At 46.4% G+C, this 18,623-nt stretch overlaps 1 protein-coding gene across 1 annotated transcript; it reads right to left on the bottom strand.

Moving 5' to 3' along the window:
- Window positions 1-478: 478 nt before the first annotated feature.
- On the bottom strand, window positions 479-14,265 carry RARS (arginyl-tRNA synthetase). The gene is made up of 15 exons (XM_026858554.1): window positions 14,257-14,265; window positions 13,143-13,277; window positions 12,442-12,630; window positions 8,665-8,776; window positions 7,554-7,654; window positions 6,990-7,111; window positions 6,557-6,677; window positions 6,141-6,270; window positions 5,702-5,806; window positions 4,607-4,785; window positions 3,970-4,079; window positions 3,163-3,268; window positions 1,908-2,080; window positions 1,017-1,264; window positions 479-628 (listed from the first exon to the last, which is right to left on the bottom strand). Exons 1-15 carry the CDS (start codon window positions 14,263-14,265, stop codon window positions 519-521), a joined length of 1,950 nt encoding a protein of 649 aa, XP_026714355.1. The 3' UTR covers window positions 479-518.
- Window positions 14,266-18,623: the final 4,358 nt, after the last annotated feature.

Here is an 18,623-nt window from a genome sequence, read left to right as displayed (position 1 = left end):
TGCTGGGGGGTGCCAGAGATGGCATCAAAAGCTGGGTCATCTGCTCACACCTAGCAAATAAGGTAAAGAGGATGGCGGGAGTCGTCAGAGTAAGGGTGGCTCTGAGAGTGTGGGTGACTGTACTGTTGTTGGAGGGTTTCCTGAGGTGCTTGTGGGTGTTCTGAGTTCTCAGTCCTTAAACTCTGCAGGCTGAAGCACAGCTGCCCCGAGCATGGGCCTGTGGGGTTTGGTTCCTGCAGAGAACTGCTCTGAGCTGTGCCTACAGCTCCCCTTGTCTGCCTCTGTACCTGCAGCTTCTGAAACCATACTCCTGTTCTCTCCTTTCCTTTTATTCCTTCCTCCCTCCCTGTCTTCCTTCCTTCTTACCTTACTTTCTCCTTGCCTTTTAATCCTTCCTCCCTTTCTCTCCTAAGGGAGTGCTGCTCCCCTTGAGCATCCTCCCTTACCACAACCCCACCCCAACAGACACAGATGCTTCCAGTTGTTTAGTCCCTTTATTGTCACCCTACAGGGCACTGCTACATCCTCTGCACAGGCTTGATGCCCAGGATGTCAAACCCTTTGGCCATGACGGTGGCAGTGGCTTCGCAGAGCAGCAGCCTCCACATGTTCACCTTCACGATCTGGCCTGCAAAACACCAACACAGGAGCTGAGGCAGCTACTCAGAACAACTAACACCGCCTTCCCTTCCCCAGGGGAAGCCCATCCACCCACAGTCTGGCCCTGGGGCTGGGCATGATGAGCCCTCTCCAGTTCTCCCCAGGCCAGACAGACTGGCCAGCCCTCTTTCCAGGTGCCTGGCTGCTCACAACTCACGGCTCAACCCTCCTGCTTCACAGGCAGATGGCCACACAGGCTGTGCCAGCCACCTTCAGTCCTCCCAGATGGACATCACTGGTTCTGCAGCAGCCAGTAAGGTGACAACGGCCTTCCCAGCACCGGGAAACACCCCACAGATTGCCTGTACTGTGGTATGTGACAATGGCATGTGCAACACCCCATGGCCAACACTCACCACTCTGCCTGTCCTTCTCAACGCAGTAGCAGTTGTCGTAGAACTCGGTGAATGTGGTGGCCAGCTCATAAAGGTAGTCGCAGAGCGTGTGCAATAACAAGTCATCCAGGATCTTCTGCAGGATCTCAGGGAACCTCAGGATGCATTTGCCCAGTTTCCACTCCTTCTCATGGTCAAGGATGAGCACCTCCTCCCTGGCTGCCTTCCGCAGCATCTGCTCATCAATATTGGCCAGGCGAGCAATGGCCCTGAAACGATCCGACACAGTCGTGAGGGTCCCACGGCTTGCCCTGCCCCAGGGCCAGCCTGCAGCTGGTCACCCGCTGGGCCTGTCTTGGGGCTAGCACTGGCTACCTGCTGATCTCTTCGCTTGCCCAGGGCTTGTTACCAGGGCAGAAGAGAGCAATTAGCCATGGGAAGGCACCAGGAGACACTGCTCTGGGGTGATCTAGCAGGTGCTGCAGTGCAGCGGGGAGGGATGTGCTGGGCACAGGTGCTGGCAAGGACAGCCGATGTTGCCAAGCAAATCAGGACTCAGGGCTGTGTGGGGTACAGCAACAGCGGGGGTAAGCAGCTGCTGGAACACAGGCTCACCCCTCTCCACCACATCAATCCTCTAATGGAATTACCAGAAACTCCCACAGTTCCCTCCCTGCTGGCTAAAAGCCTGGGATGTGTGTCACACAGAGGAGCCCCGCTTCAGAGGACACTATTTCCAATGGCAAATAAAATATTGCCTATGGCACATACCAGTGTGGCTGGCTCATCTTACCAACCACCCCTAACAACACTGATGCAACTGTCACCCCCTTCCTCGCATCTCCCTTTGCGATAAAGATGCAGAGAGCATCAGAGACCAGCTACAAGCGGCTCCCTGCGCACTCAGCCTACCTGATCCGTGTGAAGGCGTACAGCAAATACGCAGCTGTGTTCCCTCGGTCATCCAGCATCTTGTCAAAGGAGAACACGTAATCGTTTAGGCGGTTGTGGGAGAGATCTGCATATTTAATACATCCGAAAGCGACTGATGTCTGGGCAGCTTTCAGCTCTTCTGCTGTGAGTACCTGTTGCAATTCAAGACAGTTAACAGTCAAGAGGAAGAATGCTACACTGGCATCACCAACCACAGCATGCAGCCCTGGCCACTCAGCACAGCTCAAGAGGAAAGCCCAGGCTGCTGAGGGGATTTTACCCATGTGGTAGGTGAAAGGCTCACACCCATTTTTCCACCTCGAGACACCAGAAAACCCCATATCTGCCCCTCACTTCTCCTGCAATCAAATGGCACTGCAGCCCTGCCCAGGTTAAGGCTGACCTCTCTACTCCTGAAGGCCTGCAGAACTTCTGTATCCCCAAGGCCATACAGGTTTGACACTCATACTGTACTCCTGCTCCTTACAAACCCTGTGTACATATATCAAACACTTGGCCATCCTAGAGAGCATTTTGGGCAGTCCAAACACTCACAAAACCCCTCTTTGGTGGAACAGCACCCTGGCATGGCATGGCAAAGCACTCTGTGTCTGACTCATATGAACCTCTGGGAGATTTTCAAGGTGGTTTTCTAATGTGCTTCCTTGTGTTCCTGTTTAAAAAGGGACCTTTCACTCTATGCTCTACAGCACCAAGGAGCTGCACTTCCATATTTCTCTGCCTCACACAGTGCTTGGACAGATTGGTCCTTCTGTTCCATTCCATGTCCCACACTGGCCAGTTCTCTCCAGGCCATCAGGATCCAACACAGACAGAAAACTCATTAGGCAAAGGGCTTCCAGCAAACTCAGCCACAGCCTCCAAGGAAAGGGTGAAGCCTGACGTCAAATCCCCCTGCACATCCCCAACCATCCCCAGCAGTCACCACTAGCCCAGCAGGCCAAGGCTGCAACTTGATGTTCTGCCACCACCTCCTGCATCCTGGGGGAGTCGCTGCTGTCAACCCTCACACCAGCGAGACCCGATGGTACCTGCAAGGCCAGAAACCCTGCCAGGCCCAGCTCTCCACAGTGACTGTGTACACAACCCATGGCATCTCCGGGGCAGTTTGGCAACATCCATATTCTCAGTTCACATCCAGAATGTGGAAACCATAAGGCTGTGAACAAATCTGGGAAGTTCTCAGGAAAGCTAAGAAATCTGTCACAACTACCTTGTCCCGTTCCTTGTCTCTCAGCTTGTCCATGGCTCGTTTCAGCCCTTCTTCCAGCAGATCTATAAGACGCACTGTATCCCCTGAACGAGTTTTAAACTTCTTCCTGAAAACACACAGCCAGAATGACCACCTGCATAAGAGGCAAAACACTTCCAACACATGGGAATCTCAGAGAACACCCATGGGGTGCCAGGAGGAGTGACCAGGAAGGCTCCAACAGTCAGAACTGTCCTAGTTCCAGACATCAAGCAGGACAATACCAGTGCCAGATCTCTGCCCAGCCCAGCAAGTCACCTTTAATTTTGTAAAAAAGCTACAGCAAAGCCACATCTCTGCTGGAGCACACTGGTTTAGCCACACCTTCACAGAAACACAACTCTGGAGCACAAGGCCTGGCTTGCAGACTAGGACACAGAGGTTCTTTTCCCAACTTTTATTCCATACATCATGAGGCAGGCGGACAAGAATGGAAATAATGGCATTTACTACTGCCACCTCCCTGTATTCACATCAGCTTCCACTGCACTTCACCTGCCATTCCCAGGGTCCCTCCCTAAATGCCAGGCAGAAGAAGCCTGGCCCAGGAGGGACCCTGACCACAGCACCAGTGACTATGTGGATCAAGGACCATGACACACAGTGTGACAGTTACAAGTAACAGCACAGGTTGTGGTGCCCCCCCCCCCCCTTTTTTTTTTTCATGCCACATATATACTTGTCAACAAACAAGAGCAAGCCTTCAGCATCCGCTCAAGCATCCTCTTCAGAGCACATATAGAGGTAAAACTACATCCAAAGACTTACTTGTCTTCTCCCAGCACCACTCCGAATGCAGCATGGGCCACTCTGGTTACTTTGGGATCATACCAGCCAATCATCTGTCCAGCTGCAAACACTGTTTGTAAATGCACCGACTGCAAGGAACAAATACCAAGAACTGGTTCTTAACACACTCCTAGAGGTACAGTTTTCTTCCCAGCTTTATCTCCTTCACAGTGAGATTTAAAATTTTTCTAGCCCCAAAGACAAATTCCACCTCAGAAAGTTCAATCTTTCAGAGTTTTCCTGGCTTACAGAAGCAGCAACTGCCAAATTCCCATCACTGCTCAGATATGGAGGTGACAACCTTGCATTTCCTCAGGTAAGGAGAGACTAAGTGTAACCAGTACAAATCTCATTCCAGACTCATCTACAGAGATTTAGGCTTCACCCACCTCCAGTGGTAACGGTGTCTCTCCCTAATCAATCAGTTCCACAGGTTCTTCATGGAGACTGCCAGCCACTAAACTAGATTGACCATTACACCAATAAGGACAAGAGCAAATACACCAACCACACTAAAATCCCCACAGAATTCTACCTACGTTACTGCTGCATCCGTCATTTAACACATTTTCTGATGATCTGTACCTGCAGTGAGAGCAGAGGTTGGCACACTCACCTGGCCACTATCAACAACATAAATAAGGATATCAGCCTTCTCTTCACACAGCCTGTGTTTAAGAGCAGCTAAGTCAGATGTGTCGTATGTGTAACCTCCGTCTGATTTCATGATCGTCAACGGGACAGGGAAACCTGGGACAAACACGATCTTCCGGCCATCATCAACCTGGACAAAGCCTAGAAAACCAATGGAAAACATTCTGTGTGATACTGCATAGGAGGTCTGTGGGCCAGCACGGGCAGAAAAACTTCCCTTCCCAGATGCCACCAAAAAGAAAAGCCCATGCACTCACATTTGCAAATAATCAATGGCTCAAAATACGAAAAAAAAAAATCTAAATGAGAACTCCCTCGACAACCAAGTCACATTCTGTACTGCACTTCCAGAATTCAAGACTATGCATAAGGAAGCAGATCTACACAGATCTGGTCTTACCAGAAAAGACCTAACTGGATTTTAAAACTCCTGTCACTGGCATCCAGACCCACCTTTACAGCCACAAAACCAGCACCAAAAAGTATGGCACTAAAGGCAACAGAAACTCTGCAGAGATACAATGAGGACTTAGCACAAAGTCTTTCAGAGATAAGCCTAGTCAGTACACTTCAGATGGTAAGAATCAAGAAGTGCCAAATGCAGACAGGAACACATAAAACCAGAGACCATTTGGCTTCCTGCCAGCCTCAAAGTCAACATGATCCAAAAATGCCACTGTCTTCAAAGAGATTTCTCCAAGTTCTCATACATCACAATACCAAGATTGGGAAGTCTCTCCTTGACTATTTAATACAGATACAAAAATTCCAGTAGTTCCTCAAGCTATTACCTACAAATATCACCAACAAACTGCTTCTGGTGTTGGCAAGAAAGATTCAAGCTCTGTGGAATGATACATGTAAGAATCAATTCTGCTAATGCTTCTGTGGGAGGAAATGCCACAAAAGATCCACTCAGGAAACATGGCTGAGAAAAAGAGGGCGGGGAACACACAACTTCCCAAATATCAGTCCTAAGCCTCACTGAATAGGAGTGAGGTTACCCTGCTCATCCTGACAGCTGCAGAATTTTGGACTCCAAGACCAAAAGCCTCACCTTTATCTTCAAATTCTTTCACAATGTCTTTCATCATCTCATGGTAGAATGATTCCCCTCTCTCTATGAGTGTGATGTCCAAGCAGTTGTAGATTTTCTGGAACTCTTGAGGAGGGAAACAGACCAAAAAACTTCCATTAAATGCATACAGCAGGAATTAGTGGCATACATTTACCAATGGGCATAGCAAGTCTCTAAGGACATTTTCCATCTCTTGGTCAAGCCATCAGACTAGGACTTTGACTAGACTCAGGAGACAAAATGTAGAGCTGAAAGCCTCCACAGACAGCCCAGTACTTTGGTTGTATAAGCTATTTTCTTTAAGGTTCTCACAGCAGTGATTTTTAAAAGACAACTAGAGGATGGACTCAGACATAAACATGAGGGAAAGCCACACCGTTCTACTGCTGAGACACATTTCCAAATCTGGCAAAGTCACCTTTCCGCGACACGTCACAGATCAGCTCCCATGCTTTAATGAAGTCTGGGTTTTTGCTCTGCAGCAGCACCACACATTGGTAGGCACGCTTCTTGAATTCCTCCTCTGTGTCAAACCTCCTCTTGGATTCCTATGGTAAAACATACCACATGACAAAGGACTGCCTTCTCCCCCAAAACAAGTGAACATTTGTAACAGGCTCTCCAAAGAGAGGCAGCATGCTTATGAAGTCCTCTGCCCCATGCAGACAACTCAACACCAGATACCCCAATTCATTAGCCAGTTGCAGGTTATTGCAAAAATCTTAACAATGATTCAATTCTTTCGTCACTCCAAAACTATGCTGCAATTTGTAAACGTCCTCAATCCGCTTTTCAGATGTTGATATAAATATCACACTTATTTGCTACAAATACCTTGTAAAAAGCTTGGAGATCCCCAATGGGAGGAGAAACAGTTAAGTAATCTGGAAATTTGTCTTGGAGGTGAGCAATAAGCATTCCAAACTGGGTGCCCCAATCTCCTAAATGGTTTAACCTTGAAGAAATTGAAGAGCACAATAATAATGATTGCTCAAACACAAGCTTTAAAATCCATGCATTTAAAAAATATGTATTCTAAAAGAATGTCAGAAAGCAAAACAAGGCAAGCCCCTTGAATTTCACTGCAATGAAGCTGCTGCCCATCTTGTCCCTAACCCTTCTACACTCACTCAGCTTAGTATCCTACTAGACATAAAGGATTATTTGTTATGTGCTTATAAACAAAGACCAGAACAGACCAAAACAGAGATAGCTATTGCATAAATTTAGTCAAACAAGCCCACCACACCCAAAAATTGACTCTCACCTCAAAACATCATAACCTGCAAATTCAAACAGTCGGCACATACTTTCTCCAATGATGGTCGACCGCAGGTGGCCAACATGCATCTCCTTGGCAATATTAGGGGATGAAAAATCCACCACCACCTTAGACACAGTACCCAAGGAAAAAAATTAATAAAAGGCAGCAGAAATTACCACACCTCAGGTGTTCAGTCTGGGTTGTGCTGGGGGGCAGGGGGGAACAAGGCTCTGCCCCACTGACCCTCACGCCCTTTGCTGCCAACAGTGGGGACTCCAGAGCAGAATTCCAGCCCGGGGCTCTGCTGCACCCTCCCAGCAGCACGTCAGGGAGCACTCCCAGACTGACCGTGGCGCAGCGCGCTGTCCCCAGGGAGCCCTGTCCCTCCCACCAGAGCACACTGGGCATAGGCACCCTGCCGTGCCACCCCAGCCCACTCGCTGTGCTCTACGCCCAGCTGACACGGGCGTCTGCTCCACAGATCACTCCGTGGGCATTCCAAAGCTACCTGCAGCCCAGCACATTTCATCTCGGTGGGAGTAGGATGCCCATACGCTTGTGCCGTACCTTCTTCCTTTTGCCAACAGCTGGTGGTTGAACTCCATTCATCAACAAACTGCTCAGCTGCTTTGACACAAAATCCTTTCTCAAGTGGATATTGATAAAACCTTTAGAGGAGAAAACCAGCAATGAGCGCTGGGGCCGCACAAGTGCCTCAAACCACTTTTTGTTTCCTTCCCCCCTGGATTTCTGTTTCCTCACACCAAGGACAAGAGCATATGAAGTTAGCTTGACAAAACAAGAAAGTTTTTCAGCAACAGATCAACAAAGCCATCACTAAAAGACGGTTTCTGTTCCCCAGTTACAGGAGTCTGTTTTACACCACTATAGCCTTTACTGCAGAAGATAGATGCTGCAAGCTAGTCCAGTGATGTAACTCCTTCTGGCACACTGTCACTCAGGTGAATTTATGAAAACATATTTTTATGAGAAAATAAACAATCTTGCCAGGGTTGCAGAATGCAAACCCAAATCCTGCTTTGTCTTCTTTTAAAAAATTAATACCCTAAAACATATAGTTTCACCTGGGATAATCCATGCTTGTGGGACGACACTGTTTTACTTCTCCTGCTTCACAGAGCTAATGAACGAGCTTCTGCCCAAGCACTTGAAGGATGGTGCCATGTGATTTTTGTGTTTATGCTGAAGCCCTAAGGAATATGAGCCCTTGTATTTCTTCCTGGGTCACAGGGACAAAAGAGATGCAGCATTAATAACCTCCATGCTACTCCAGCATCTCAGTGCTGAGAGAACAAGGTCTCCTCACCGTGCAAGCAACAGCAAGAAGGACGTATCAATTTCTGGTGTGATTTCATGATTGTGGCCTGATACCCACCACCAGTATTCAAGGAGGAAAAGCTGGTCCCTTAAGGAAAAATTGCTAATTAAAGGGCTCAGGGCTGCACTTGCTAACTCTAATGTAGAGGTAGATTTTCTGCTGCTTAACAATCTGAGGGCTACAAAGCTCACCAAGACAGAAGCAGCTATTTTACCCCATAACTGCAGTTTTAAATCACAAAATAGTTGAACCCAACTCACCTTCCCTCATCACCATCCAGTATAAAATCACCTTATCAGCTTTAAAACGTACAAAGTGTGTCACATAAAACTATCTTACCAGGACCAGCAATTTCAATCTTCTCAATGCATTCATTGGCAGGAATATTTTTTGATATTTTCTCAGCGATTTCTCTTGGGCTAACCTTCTGCTCCTTGGTTTTGAGCAGTATCTGAAACACAAGAAGATAAAGTAAAATTCAATCCTCCAAAACATACCACAGAGTGAAACAGAAAGTATAGATACTGTGGCATTGAAATACCTTCATGATCCTTTAGCTTCATAACGCAGAGACATACAGAAAGAAATTTTACAGATTAGATCAGCGCTCTCTACATAGCAGAAGTCTAACTAGACCAAATATGTTCACTCCCTTCTGCTAAAGGCAATTAAAGGGTAGTCCCCATAAGAGAAGAAAATCTAGGATATTTTTCAAAACCTGTTAAGTGGTTTGGCAAATTTGTATTTCTGTAAGCTAGTAAAAGGGACAAACTCTTTAAAAATCAACATAGTTGGGGCAGTTCTGCACACTTCAAAATCCTTTTTATCAGTCTCACAGCTCTGCCAGCACTCATATTTGAAGTTTTGAACTGTGCCTACAGTAGATGTTATGTGTGGTTTACAAGCACGTCTGATGATTTATAATTAAAAGCAACCAAAGCAAATGGCCTTCAGTTCTACCTTAGACTCAAACTTAATAAATAAATCCAACTATTCAAGCAACCAAAGATAATCTTAACATTGACAATATTTCTTCAAAGAGCATCAGAAGAACTGCTGGTAAAGTAGCTCTCCTTTGGCCTCCGGACATAAGTGGCCCACTGAGGAACTCAAATATCATAATGCAAGTTTGTGAATGATAGCATCAGAATGGTTTGGGTTGGAAGGGACCTTCAAAGATCACCTAGTCCAATTCCATAATTTCTCTGTCCATTCCCGAAGCATCTTCTCACACAACTTTTAGCAAATCTTACAAAAGCACACTTCACGAGGACTCTGTGAGCAAGCCCAACCTCCCCTTTGCAAAACACTACATTCACACTGTATAAAATTACCACAACTGTTTGTTTCTGAGCACATGATTTTTTGTTCTTACTGTGATGTGTTTGAAAATAATCTATCACCTCACTCCCATCAAGGCCACAAAGAGCACGCACCTCTTGGTCAACTCAGAATTTACACTCACTACTGCTTGTATTTGCTAACTTGCAGCCTGCTGCAAAATGTGACTTCTTAAGTTTCAGCTTCCTGTTTAACCTGTCATCCAGTTGATCATAAAAGGATCCTTACAAGGTGGTAAAGTCTTAGAATGAGCAAGAAAACCTCTGTAGCCTTTAATGCCACTGAAAGTGCAAGACAAGATTACAGGCATGTTATACTAGACTACTGGTGTGTTACCTCAATCATTCCAGAAACAGTCACCATACTCCTGTTACTCTAAGGAGCAAGCAGAGCTCCCGGCTTAAACCCCAGGCATCAGTATGCTAACGAGCTCCCAGGAAAACAATATGCATTTGTGCAGGCTGTTTCCACATGGGCGCACTGCAGGGAGAGGTTGCTGCCTGGCACGTACTAGTGCTGCCTGTCTGGCAGTCATGGTGACCGTGTGTTCCAGCTCCGCACAGTGGATACCCCAGGGGAGCAAGGCTCTACAGGGAGACATGCACTGCAGTCTAGGGCGTAAAACTTTGGCCAACAGAAATACATAACCTGCTGCTCTCAGAGGGACATGACTGCACTGCATCCCCTGGCCCTGCTGTGCTGATCTGCCCTGAGTGTGCTGCATGTGTGAGCATTGCCAGATTCAGGCCCAGCTTACATGGCATGCCTTTCCAGGGAACTAACTCTGTAGCCAAGCCCAGTACTAGGAACTCTTATTCAGTACAGCTGGCAATCTGGAACTTGAAACCCTGGCTTGAAGGAGACTGTTCAGACACTGAGTTATGCGAACAACGTTGACACTGAAGCTGGGACTGCTCAAGAATCCCAACTGCAACTTAATTGGGGTAAAGCAGCGGTCAAAAAAATGGCAAAGCTCTGAAAGCCCATGTCAGTGCAGTCACCCAGGGTGCTCTTCTGGCTGGAGCCCAGTCACAGTATGCTAACGAGACCAAGGGAAGATGACATGTATTTGTGCGAGCTGTTTCCGCCTTGGCACTTCAGACCACGAGCCTGCTGGCTGGCACGTATCAATGCTGCCTGGGAGCCAAATGCACTGCAGCAGGACAACAGACAGCGCGGCTGCAGATGACAACCTATGAGAGCAGAATTCCATGCATGTTGATCCAGGTTCAATGTCAAAACTACCAGTCTAATAAATTAATAAAGGTGAATTGACAGCGGAACACTTTAAAAAAAGTTGCTTCTGTTAAGATTGCAAAATGAAAGATCTGTAAGCACAAAGAGTCTATCTATTCAGAGGCATCAGTGCATTGACAGTTTGGGCACTTTAGCACCTCAGCTAGAAAGCACTACCTTCTTTCTCCCACACCTCCTGGTTTTACTTCAGCCCAATCCCAGCACACTGAACAACTCCTGAAGTGTCTCTTACTCTGCTTGGGTTCTCTTTGGCCAAATATCTTCTAGAAAGCAGAAATGTCACATTTTTTAAAGTTACTTTTGATACTAGCCAGGCTAAAAAAACCCTCACTTCTTCTGCACACAATTAACAGGTGTTCTGTAAAGTGGAACCATTTTTACAGTTGCCCAAAAACCTCCAAGACCAGAACACCATAACAAAAAAAACATGTTTCCTGCCTTTTGCTCAGTTAAAAGAAAATATAAATGCCACCAACCACAGATGTGGGGATGGCAACAGAGCCAATCCTCAGCAAATGCTCGGGTAACAACAGCCAGTAAGATAGGAACATGTGCACAAAAAGTGTGTGGAACAGCATGTTCAAATCCGTCTGAAAGAGCAGTTGTCACAAAACTGAAAATGGTTAAAGGAACAGTCAGACAAATCCAGTTGTAACCAGGGAATTAACAAGAGACTTCTACAACAAAGGAGTCAGCTAGAGCAGTAACGACGGTGCCTGAGCAGCAGACTACATGTGGTTGGACACTGTGAGAAGGTGCTTCAGGCGCAGTGCAGCCTCCACGCAGCCCGACAGTGGCCGTGAGCATGAGCGGCCACTGGTGGTGCCCGTGGGGGGCAGCTCTGGGTGCAGCACGCAGGCACCCACGCCCCCGGGCGCAGAGGGGAGCGCCTGAACCCCCCCACTGCCGCCTGTGCTGCTGGGCGGGAGGAAGCTGCAGCGCCCACACCTGCAGGAGATGTGTGCAACAAAGGGAACCCACGCTCCTGGAGACGGGGTGTGCGCTTGTAACCCCCCGGCCCCGCGAGAAGGGGATGAGTGTGCACATAACTGTGCATATGTCTGGGGACGTTATATTTTTCCTGGCGTTACCAAAGAGCATTTAGAGACTTGTAAATGTTTATCAATGTTTTGTAACTGTCTGGAATTGTGATTTATTGCTTTGCTGATATTGGTTCCAAACATGTATCTCACTAATTGGTAGTTAATTGCCCATCATTAGTAAATCAATGAAGCACTTAAATCCTGATTTGATTTAGATCCCACGAACTGAGCAGTTTTTCTGTGTGACACACATATAACTCTCTCAGACCACTCACCTGAACAGAGATTTAAAGGTCTACTCTGTGAAGGTCAATACTTCCCCTCAAATGTTGCTAGAAACTCACTGAATTCTCACCTGAGCCCTGGAACAAGCCTGAAACAGGTCCAATATTGCAACGATTTACTGTGCTATCACTTAGATTCCAACAGAAAAATCTCCATTTTTTCTTCTCTTTGTAAAATCACTCAGATTTACCTGCGTTATGCCCATGGCGCTGTTACACTGGTAATCCCCAAATTTGGGCTGCTGGCTTGGTGTCACCACTAGCGGAGGGTTTTCTAAATCTGGGTAGGCAGCCTGAATAGCAGCTCCAAAGATCTCTTGAAGACAGCTGTTGATATTAATCATGCTTTTTGCTGTTTTACTTCTTTCCTCTTGAAGGCTCTGAAAAAAAAAATCCAGAAGGTTAAATTCACAACATCTGAGGAGCCGTTACATCCCACTTTTTTCCTTGGCTGCCTGGCAAAGCATGGCTCACAGATTTGGCTGACACCTCTAGGCACAGGAGAAACATACACAACATAAAACCCACATAATTCAAGAGCTGCTTCTCCCTTTGAACCTTCCAGCACAAACACTTCCCCTGCACGCAGGGCTGCATTACTTCTCACATCTTTGTCAGTGATCCCCATAAAGAACTTCACTGGGCTGCCCAATACATGACTAGCCAAGACTTGATGGTGTGGGCCTATTAACCTACTGACATTTTTCATAAAGCAGGTTTCTGTTTAAGGAACGAAGAAATATCTGATGTGCCACCAACAATTAAGGCATCAGAATGCAGAGTGAGCACAGTGTCACACATCACTAGCTGTAATAAACTGACATCATTTATTTAGCTTGTCTTAATGAGGACAAAACCCACATGCTACAGCATTAATTCTTTATTCCCTTACCTTTTGAAGGAAATTTAACCTATATTTAAGTTTTGCGTTTTCGTCTCTCAACCCTTCCAAACTTGGGGAGACTCCCAAGCATCCAAAGTTCTTCAGACGCTCAATTTCTGCAGTTAACAACTTGATCTCGTTTTCCTGAAAAGAAAATTAAATTGTCACACAGAAATTCCTGGAGTGGGGGGACAGAAGTTGAGGAGCTGCAAGATCTCAGATACAGTTCTAGTTTTGCCTCATAAAGGTAACAGCAATCACATGTAAATTGAACAACTCCAAATAATTAATGTTTAAAGGTGGTTTCTATTTCTGTCAAAAACAGGGATTCTGAAACTCTGAAAGTCAGTAGGATAATAAATCTCACTAATATCAAGACACAAGTGCAAGAAAGACAAGAGGTCACGCTAATAGAACATATTCCCAAAATAAGTACTTTCTCCAGCTTTTTTAATCTAATAAAGATGTCAAATGATATGACCCAAAATTCCCCAAAGCCTCCTTCAGCCAGTTTCACTATCTCATAGGCCACAGTTTCTCTTCCAGAGGATGAAACTGCAACCACTCACACAGCCCCACTGAGCTCCAACACCAACTGGACACAGGAATGCAAAGAAGTACAGCATGTTGCTCCGCAGGGGAATTCACAGGGCTGTTTCTGCAGCCTGCACTCACTTCCACCTCACCACACAACCTTTCCTTCCTTACCTCCCATGTGGCTTCTCCCTTAAAACTGACATAAGGCATTCAGGAGCAATCAGGAATTTCAGGTGGACCTCTGTGTTCCAAATAAACAAACTTCCCCATGCCTCCTCCAGACTTTGCAGACGGGGACACAGGCCAATGCTTCAACAGGTGGTCTTTGCCCACAGGTTGGGGGCTGCTGCAAGCAGTAGTTTTCCTCACCCTATCCCCTAAAGAAACCGAACAGCTGAAACTTCAGCTCTGTTGTCCATCTCTTGTCCTCCCCCATAACAGACTTTGTGACCATCCACCACAAATGTGGCTCACAAATATAAGTCTGGAGGCTACTGAAAATTTAAGTGACTCAATGCCACTATGGTGGTAGAGGCTGCTAGAAGAGGCAGTGAGCACTCTGCACCCTCGCTCACCAGGCCCTCACCTGACACATTCAGGCTCTCCTCTACCAGAACTCGCACAACAGCAGGCAGATCAGGCTATTATTGTAGTCAAATACACCAAACCTTATCAAAAAGGGGCTCATTTACTTCGTTGCTCTTGAAACAATCAGAACATTTAAGGTAAAAAATTGGGCCATCAAATCTTCTGGTCTAATACGTCCACCAGAAAAACAGCTCCCACAGATACCACTATAACTAAATGCAGATGCTCAAAAAACCTCAGCTGAGCCAAAATAATCTTAAAATCGACCTATTTGTGGACCAAGCTGAAAATCAGTGCTTGGTCCACAATCAGAGTTCATGCTTCATTTGGGTTTCAGCTTCCAGCACGCTTTGTTCACTGCTTCAATGTCTCCTCTGCTACAGAGGAAGAGGATGCTTCCTGCAGATTCAGATGTGAAGAAACAGGACTTTGAGAAAAAATAAAAAAGTCCTTATCCAACAAAATCTCTGGTTTGGCATTTAGCCAGCTAAAATCACTGAACAGCAAAGCAGTATCTCAAAAATAACTCACTTCAGTCTACCACAGCTTTTCCTTTTGCAGCCTATTACTTTTTAACCCAAGGCAGAGACACCCCACCCCCCCGCCCCCATCCGACTGTTTTTCTCTCACATACATATACATACCTTCCCCCACAAAACCAAAGAAAATATATTTTATTTCTGACTTTTCTTACTGGCCTGACCTGGTAGCATTTCATGTAACTTACAGACCCACTTAAAAAATTTTCAGGTTCAACTTCAAGTTTAAAATAGTGCAAGAGAGATTTCACTGCATTGTTTCACAGTTGTTTCACTGTAAGTTTAAGTAACCGTTATTGCTACAAACTGACTTAAAGGAACAGTGAGGCAGTGACAACATCCTTCCCAACCCTAGAACGTGCTTTAAGAAAAGCACAAAGATAGCATCTACTCTTAATATCACATTATCTGTAAATTCTCTGTCCAGCCACTATTACCTTCTCTCTAGCAAAGTCACCAGCTTCCGAACAGGTTAGCCAGACCCTTAGAAGAGTTTTGCACTGAGAACAAACATTGTGCAGATCCAGAAATTTGCATTCTGCTTTTGAAATGAAAATCACTACATATCCAAGCCAACAAGCAGCTCACATGTATTCCTCCTGCATTAAGATTCTTCCAGAGCTATAGCATTGGCAAGCTTTTCAGAACAGAAATTCAATGTGGATTTTCTTCCATAATTGCAACTGCCTCTGGCCACCCAAGTTAAGACTTGCAGGAGGTGAGATGACCAGTATCTTACTGGAGCTTCTTTCCCAGACTACAAGAAAGTATGGGGAAAGAAAGAGGTTTATCCACGTGTGCGGCCAGTACCCAGAACAAGGGTCCTCAGGAATCACTGACCCTGGGGCAGACATCTGGCACGAACAACTTTTCCCACACAAATACAGGGTGATGATTAGTATCCTAATCGCTTGGCTTTGGCCAGGAGGTAAAAAAACTCTAAACCAATGCCACAGTTCAGTAAGTTTCATCTACATCTACTTCCTTCCCATGACTGCACCAAACTCACAGGACAGACACCTGCAGACAGGAGGCACTCAGGCTGGCCCCATTTCAGATTTGACCAAGCCCAACGCATCAGCCCAGACTGTCACATCTTCCTATCATGTTTTGTGCTTGTCTTCTTCATAAAGTTTCAGTAGCAGCCCTTACGTTACTTGAGTGTGAAGTGAAAGCAAAAGGTTTCACCACAGTGGTCTACCTGCCCACTCCAACACAATTGCTGCCATTTAAGTCTCCCTTTTTGTGCTCATCAACAGCTAATACAGATGCTGAAATGAACTTTTCATTCAAAACCACCCAGCAGAAAAGCCTGAACTCAGCAATGATTACACCGAGTTCCAGAATCGATGGGGTTAAGATCACAACAGCTGGGCTAGGACAGCCACATAGCTGAGTACAGCTAACAGCTCCAAAACTGAACACGGGGCCAGCCTGGTTCACCAGCCAGTTGGGACGGGAATGCCACTCGCCACCCTCCTCTCTCTGGTGACCAGCAACAGGACGTGAGGAAATGGAATGAGGCTGCGTCAGGTTGGACATCAGGAAAAGGCCCCTCACTGAGAGGGTGGTTGGTCACTGGAACAGGCTCCCCAGGGATGTGGTCACAGCAATAAGCCTGTTAGAGTTTAGAAGCATCTGGACAATGCTCTTAGTCATATGGTTTAGTTTTAGGGAGACCTGTGAGGAGCAGGGAGCTGAACTTGATGATCCTTATGGGTCCCTTCCAACTTGAGATATGCTGATTCTATGATCCCCAAAACCATAACCATGTTGCAGAGCTCACCCAGAGAAAGGTCTTTACATGTTCGCAGGTTATAAATACCCCTTAACACAGCAACCTGTGATAAAGCTAATTCTCTAGCAAATCATCTATGAATGGTAGATATTATTAAGGGGATATTATAAATTCTACATTCTTTTGGAAAAACAAACTACTACATTCAACTACAAATGCCTCTTACAAATCCTCTCACAGTACCATCCAAGTGAGGAAGGGAGGCATAGCCAATACAACTCTGATCTACAAAATCTAACAGAGAAAGAAGGAAAAAGCTGCTGTTCAGGACATAAAGTGTCACCCCCTGTATAATCCACCTGCACAGCCCTGAACATATCACAACTTGTCAGTAAAGGGTCATACCTGATGACCACCTCATGAGAAGCTGCGGGAATTACATGAGGCCATGCTGACATCTCCAAAGGCTCTTTGGTCAGCTGAGTACTAGAAATCTTCCCCTCACCTGTGAATACAAGAAAACTATAGCTTTTTCAATAGGACCAAAATCATCCTTACATTTTTTCCTTAGCACATAAAAATGTCTTCCAAAGATCCCACTGAACAAACATGAAACTTGCATAAGCTTCTGTCTCTAGGCTTTAATGTGATGTGCTTTTCTCCATCATATTAAAAAAAAAAAAAAAAGAGAAAATGGCCTGAGAAAGCATGGCAAAGAGGTCACAGCACTTCCCTCCCCTCCTCCCTGCCTCCTGCATGGTTTCATCTCTGCTACTAGTCTGCCAAGCCTTTTACTGAGCTGGCACGGTGCAGCAACTCTGCACACACTCTTTGCTCCTTGTTGGATTATTCTCCTGCAAAGCTAAGGATTCCCATGGGCCAGCCCACCATGGGCTCCAGGGTATGCTGGAGCTGACACCAGGGAGCACATGGCTGGGAGTGAGGCCACAGGCAGATTCAAGTTCAGTAATTCCACACAGCTGCCTTCAGCCTCCTGGAGTTAAAGAGCTGAATGAACACTGTCCTTGCTTTGCTTCAGAGTGACTGGGATTTGTTTATGGACTAAAGACCAGATAGCAGTGATGACAAAGGGAGAACCACCTTACCAGAATACCCGGGACGCCCTTTCTCTCCTAGCAGCTATGAAGGAGAAACGCAAAAACAAAGGCAAAAAGGAGTTGAAAAGATTCAACAGACAGATTTATTAACTCAGTATTTGATGACAGTAGCTACTGTATATTTGAATGGCTAGTAGAAAACATACTGAAAAGCTGCTTAAGAACACATGTGTATGGTAGGCAAAACCCCAAAAGTTAAATGTCCAGAATCTCTCAGCTGCATGATCTTGGGGCACTATATGAGAAATTAACCAGCAGGATTTGAAGTTTTCCTGAAGCTGCCTCTAGTCTACTGTCACTATCAGCCATTGGCCTGGATAGGCCCAGCAGTCCGGTTTAAGTTTTTAAAATTATTATTACAATTACCGAAAAGAAAAAGGGTTGTCACCATCTTCTTTCCCAACCCAAAGCACCTTATCGTTGCAATAACCCTGTGCGAGGAAGCCAGGACCGACATTAGTATACCTGCCCTCCAAGAGGTCCTCTGAGAGATCTGCCCTGGCGGTTCCAGGCTCCGGACCCGCGGGCCCGGCGCTGCCGCTCCCGAGGGCAGGGCACGCTCCCGCCCATCCCCTGGCCTAGCAGCAGGGCCATCCTTGCACGGTTACCCCTGCGGGCAGCCCGCTAAAGCAACAGCACAAAGCACTGGGGCGATAACACAGAAAACTGCGTTTGACAGCACCCTGTTGCTTTTTTTTTTTTTGAAAAGTTTTTTGCAGAACTTCATCTTGAACCCTCACCCTCGCCGAAAAGTGCCATGAGCAGAACCACACCCCCTGACCTCGTGACGCAGGGTCTCAGGAACGGGAGAGTGCTCTACTCTTTGTCTCAAAAAAAAAAAGAAGGAAGACGAGGAAGGTGTTCAGCCCCTGCCTGCCTTTCTGCCCCGGCCCAGCCTTCCGCCCCCCTGCCCCCCCGAGGCGCGGCGAGGCCCCCCCACTCTGCCCACAGACACGCCTCGGGCTCCAGG

The sequence above is a fragment of the Athene cunicularia genome (genome assembly GCF_003259725.1).
Source record: "Athene cunicularia isolate RWA chromosome 13 unlocalized genomic scaffold, athCun1 chr13_part1, whole genome shotgun sequence".
NCBI classification, from domain to species: Eukaryota; Metazoa; Chordata; class Aves; order Strigiformes; family Strigidae; genus Athene; species Athene cunicularia.
Note: the sequence above shows the minus strand (reverse complement) of the source record. Positions and strands in the feature narration are given on the sequence as shown.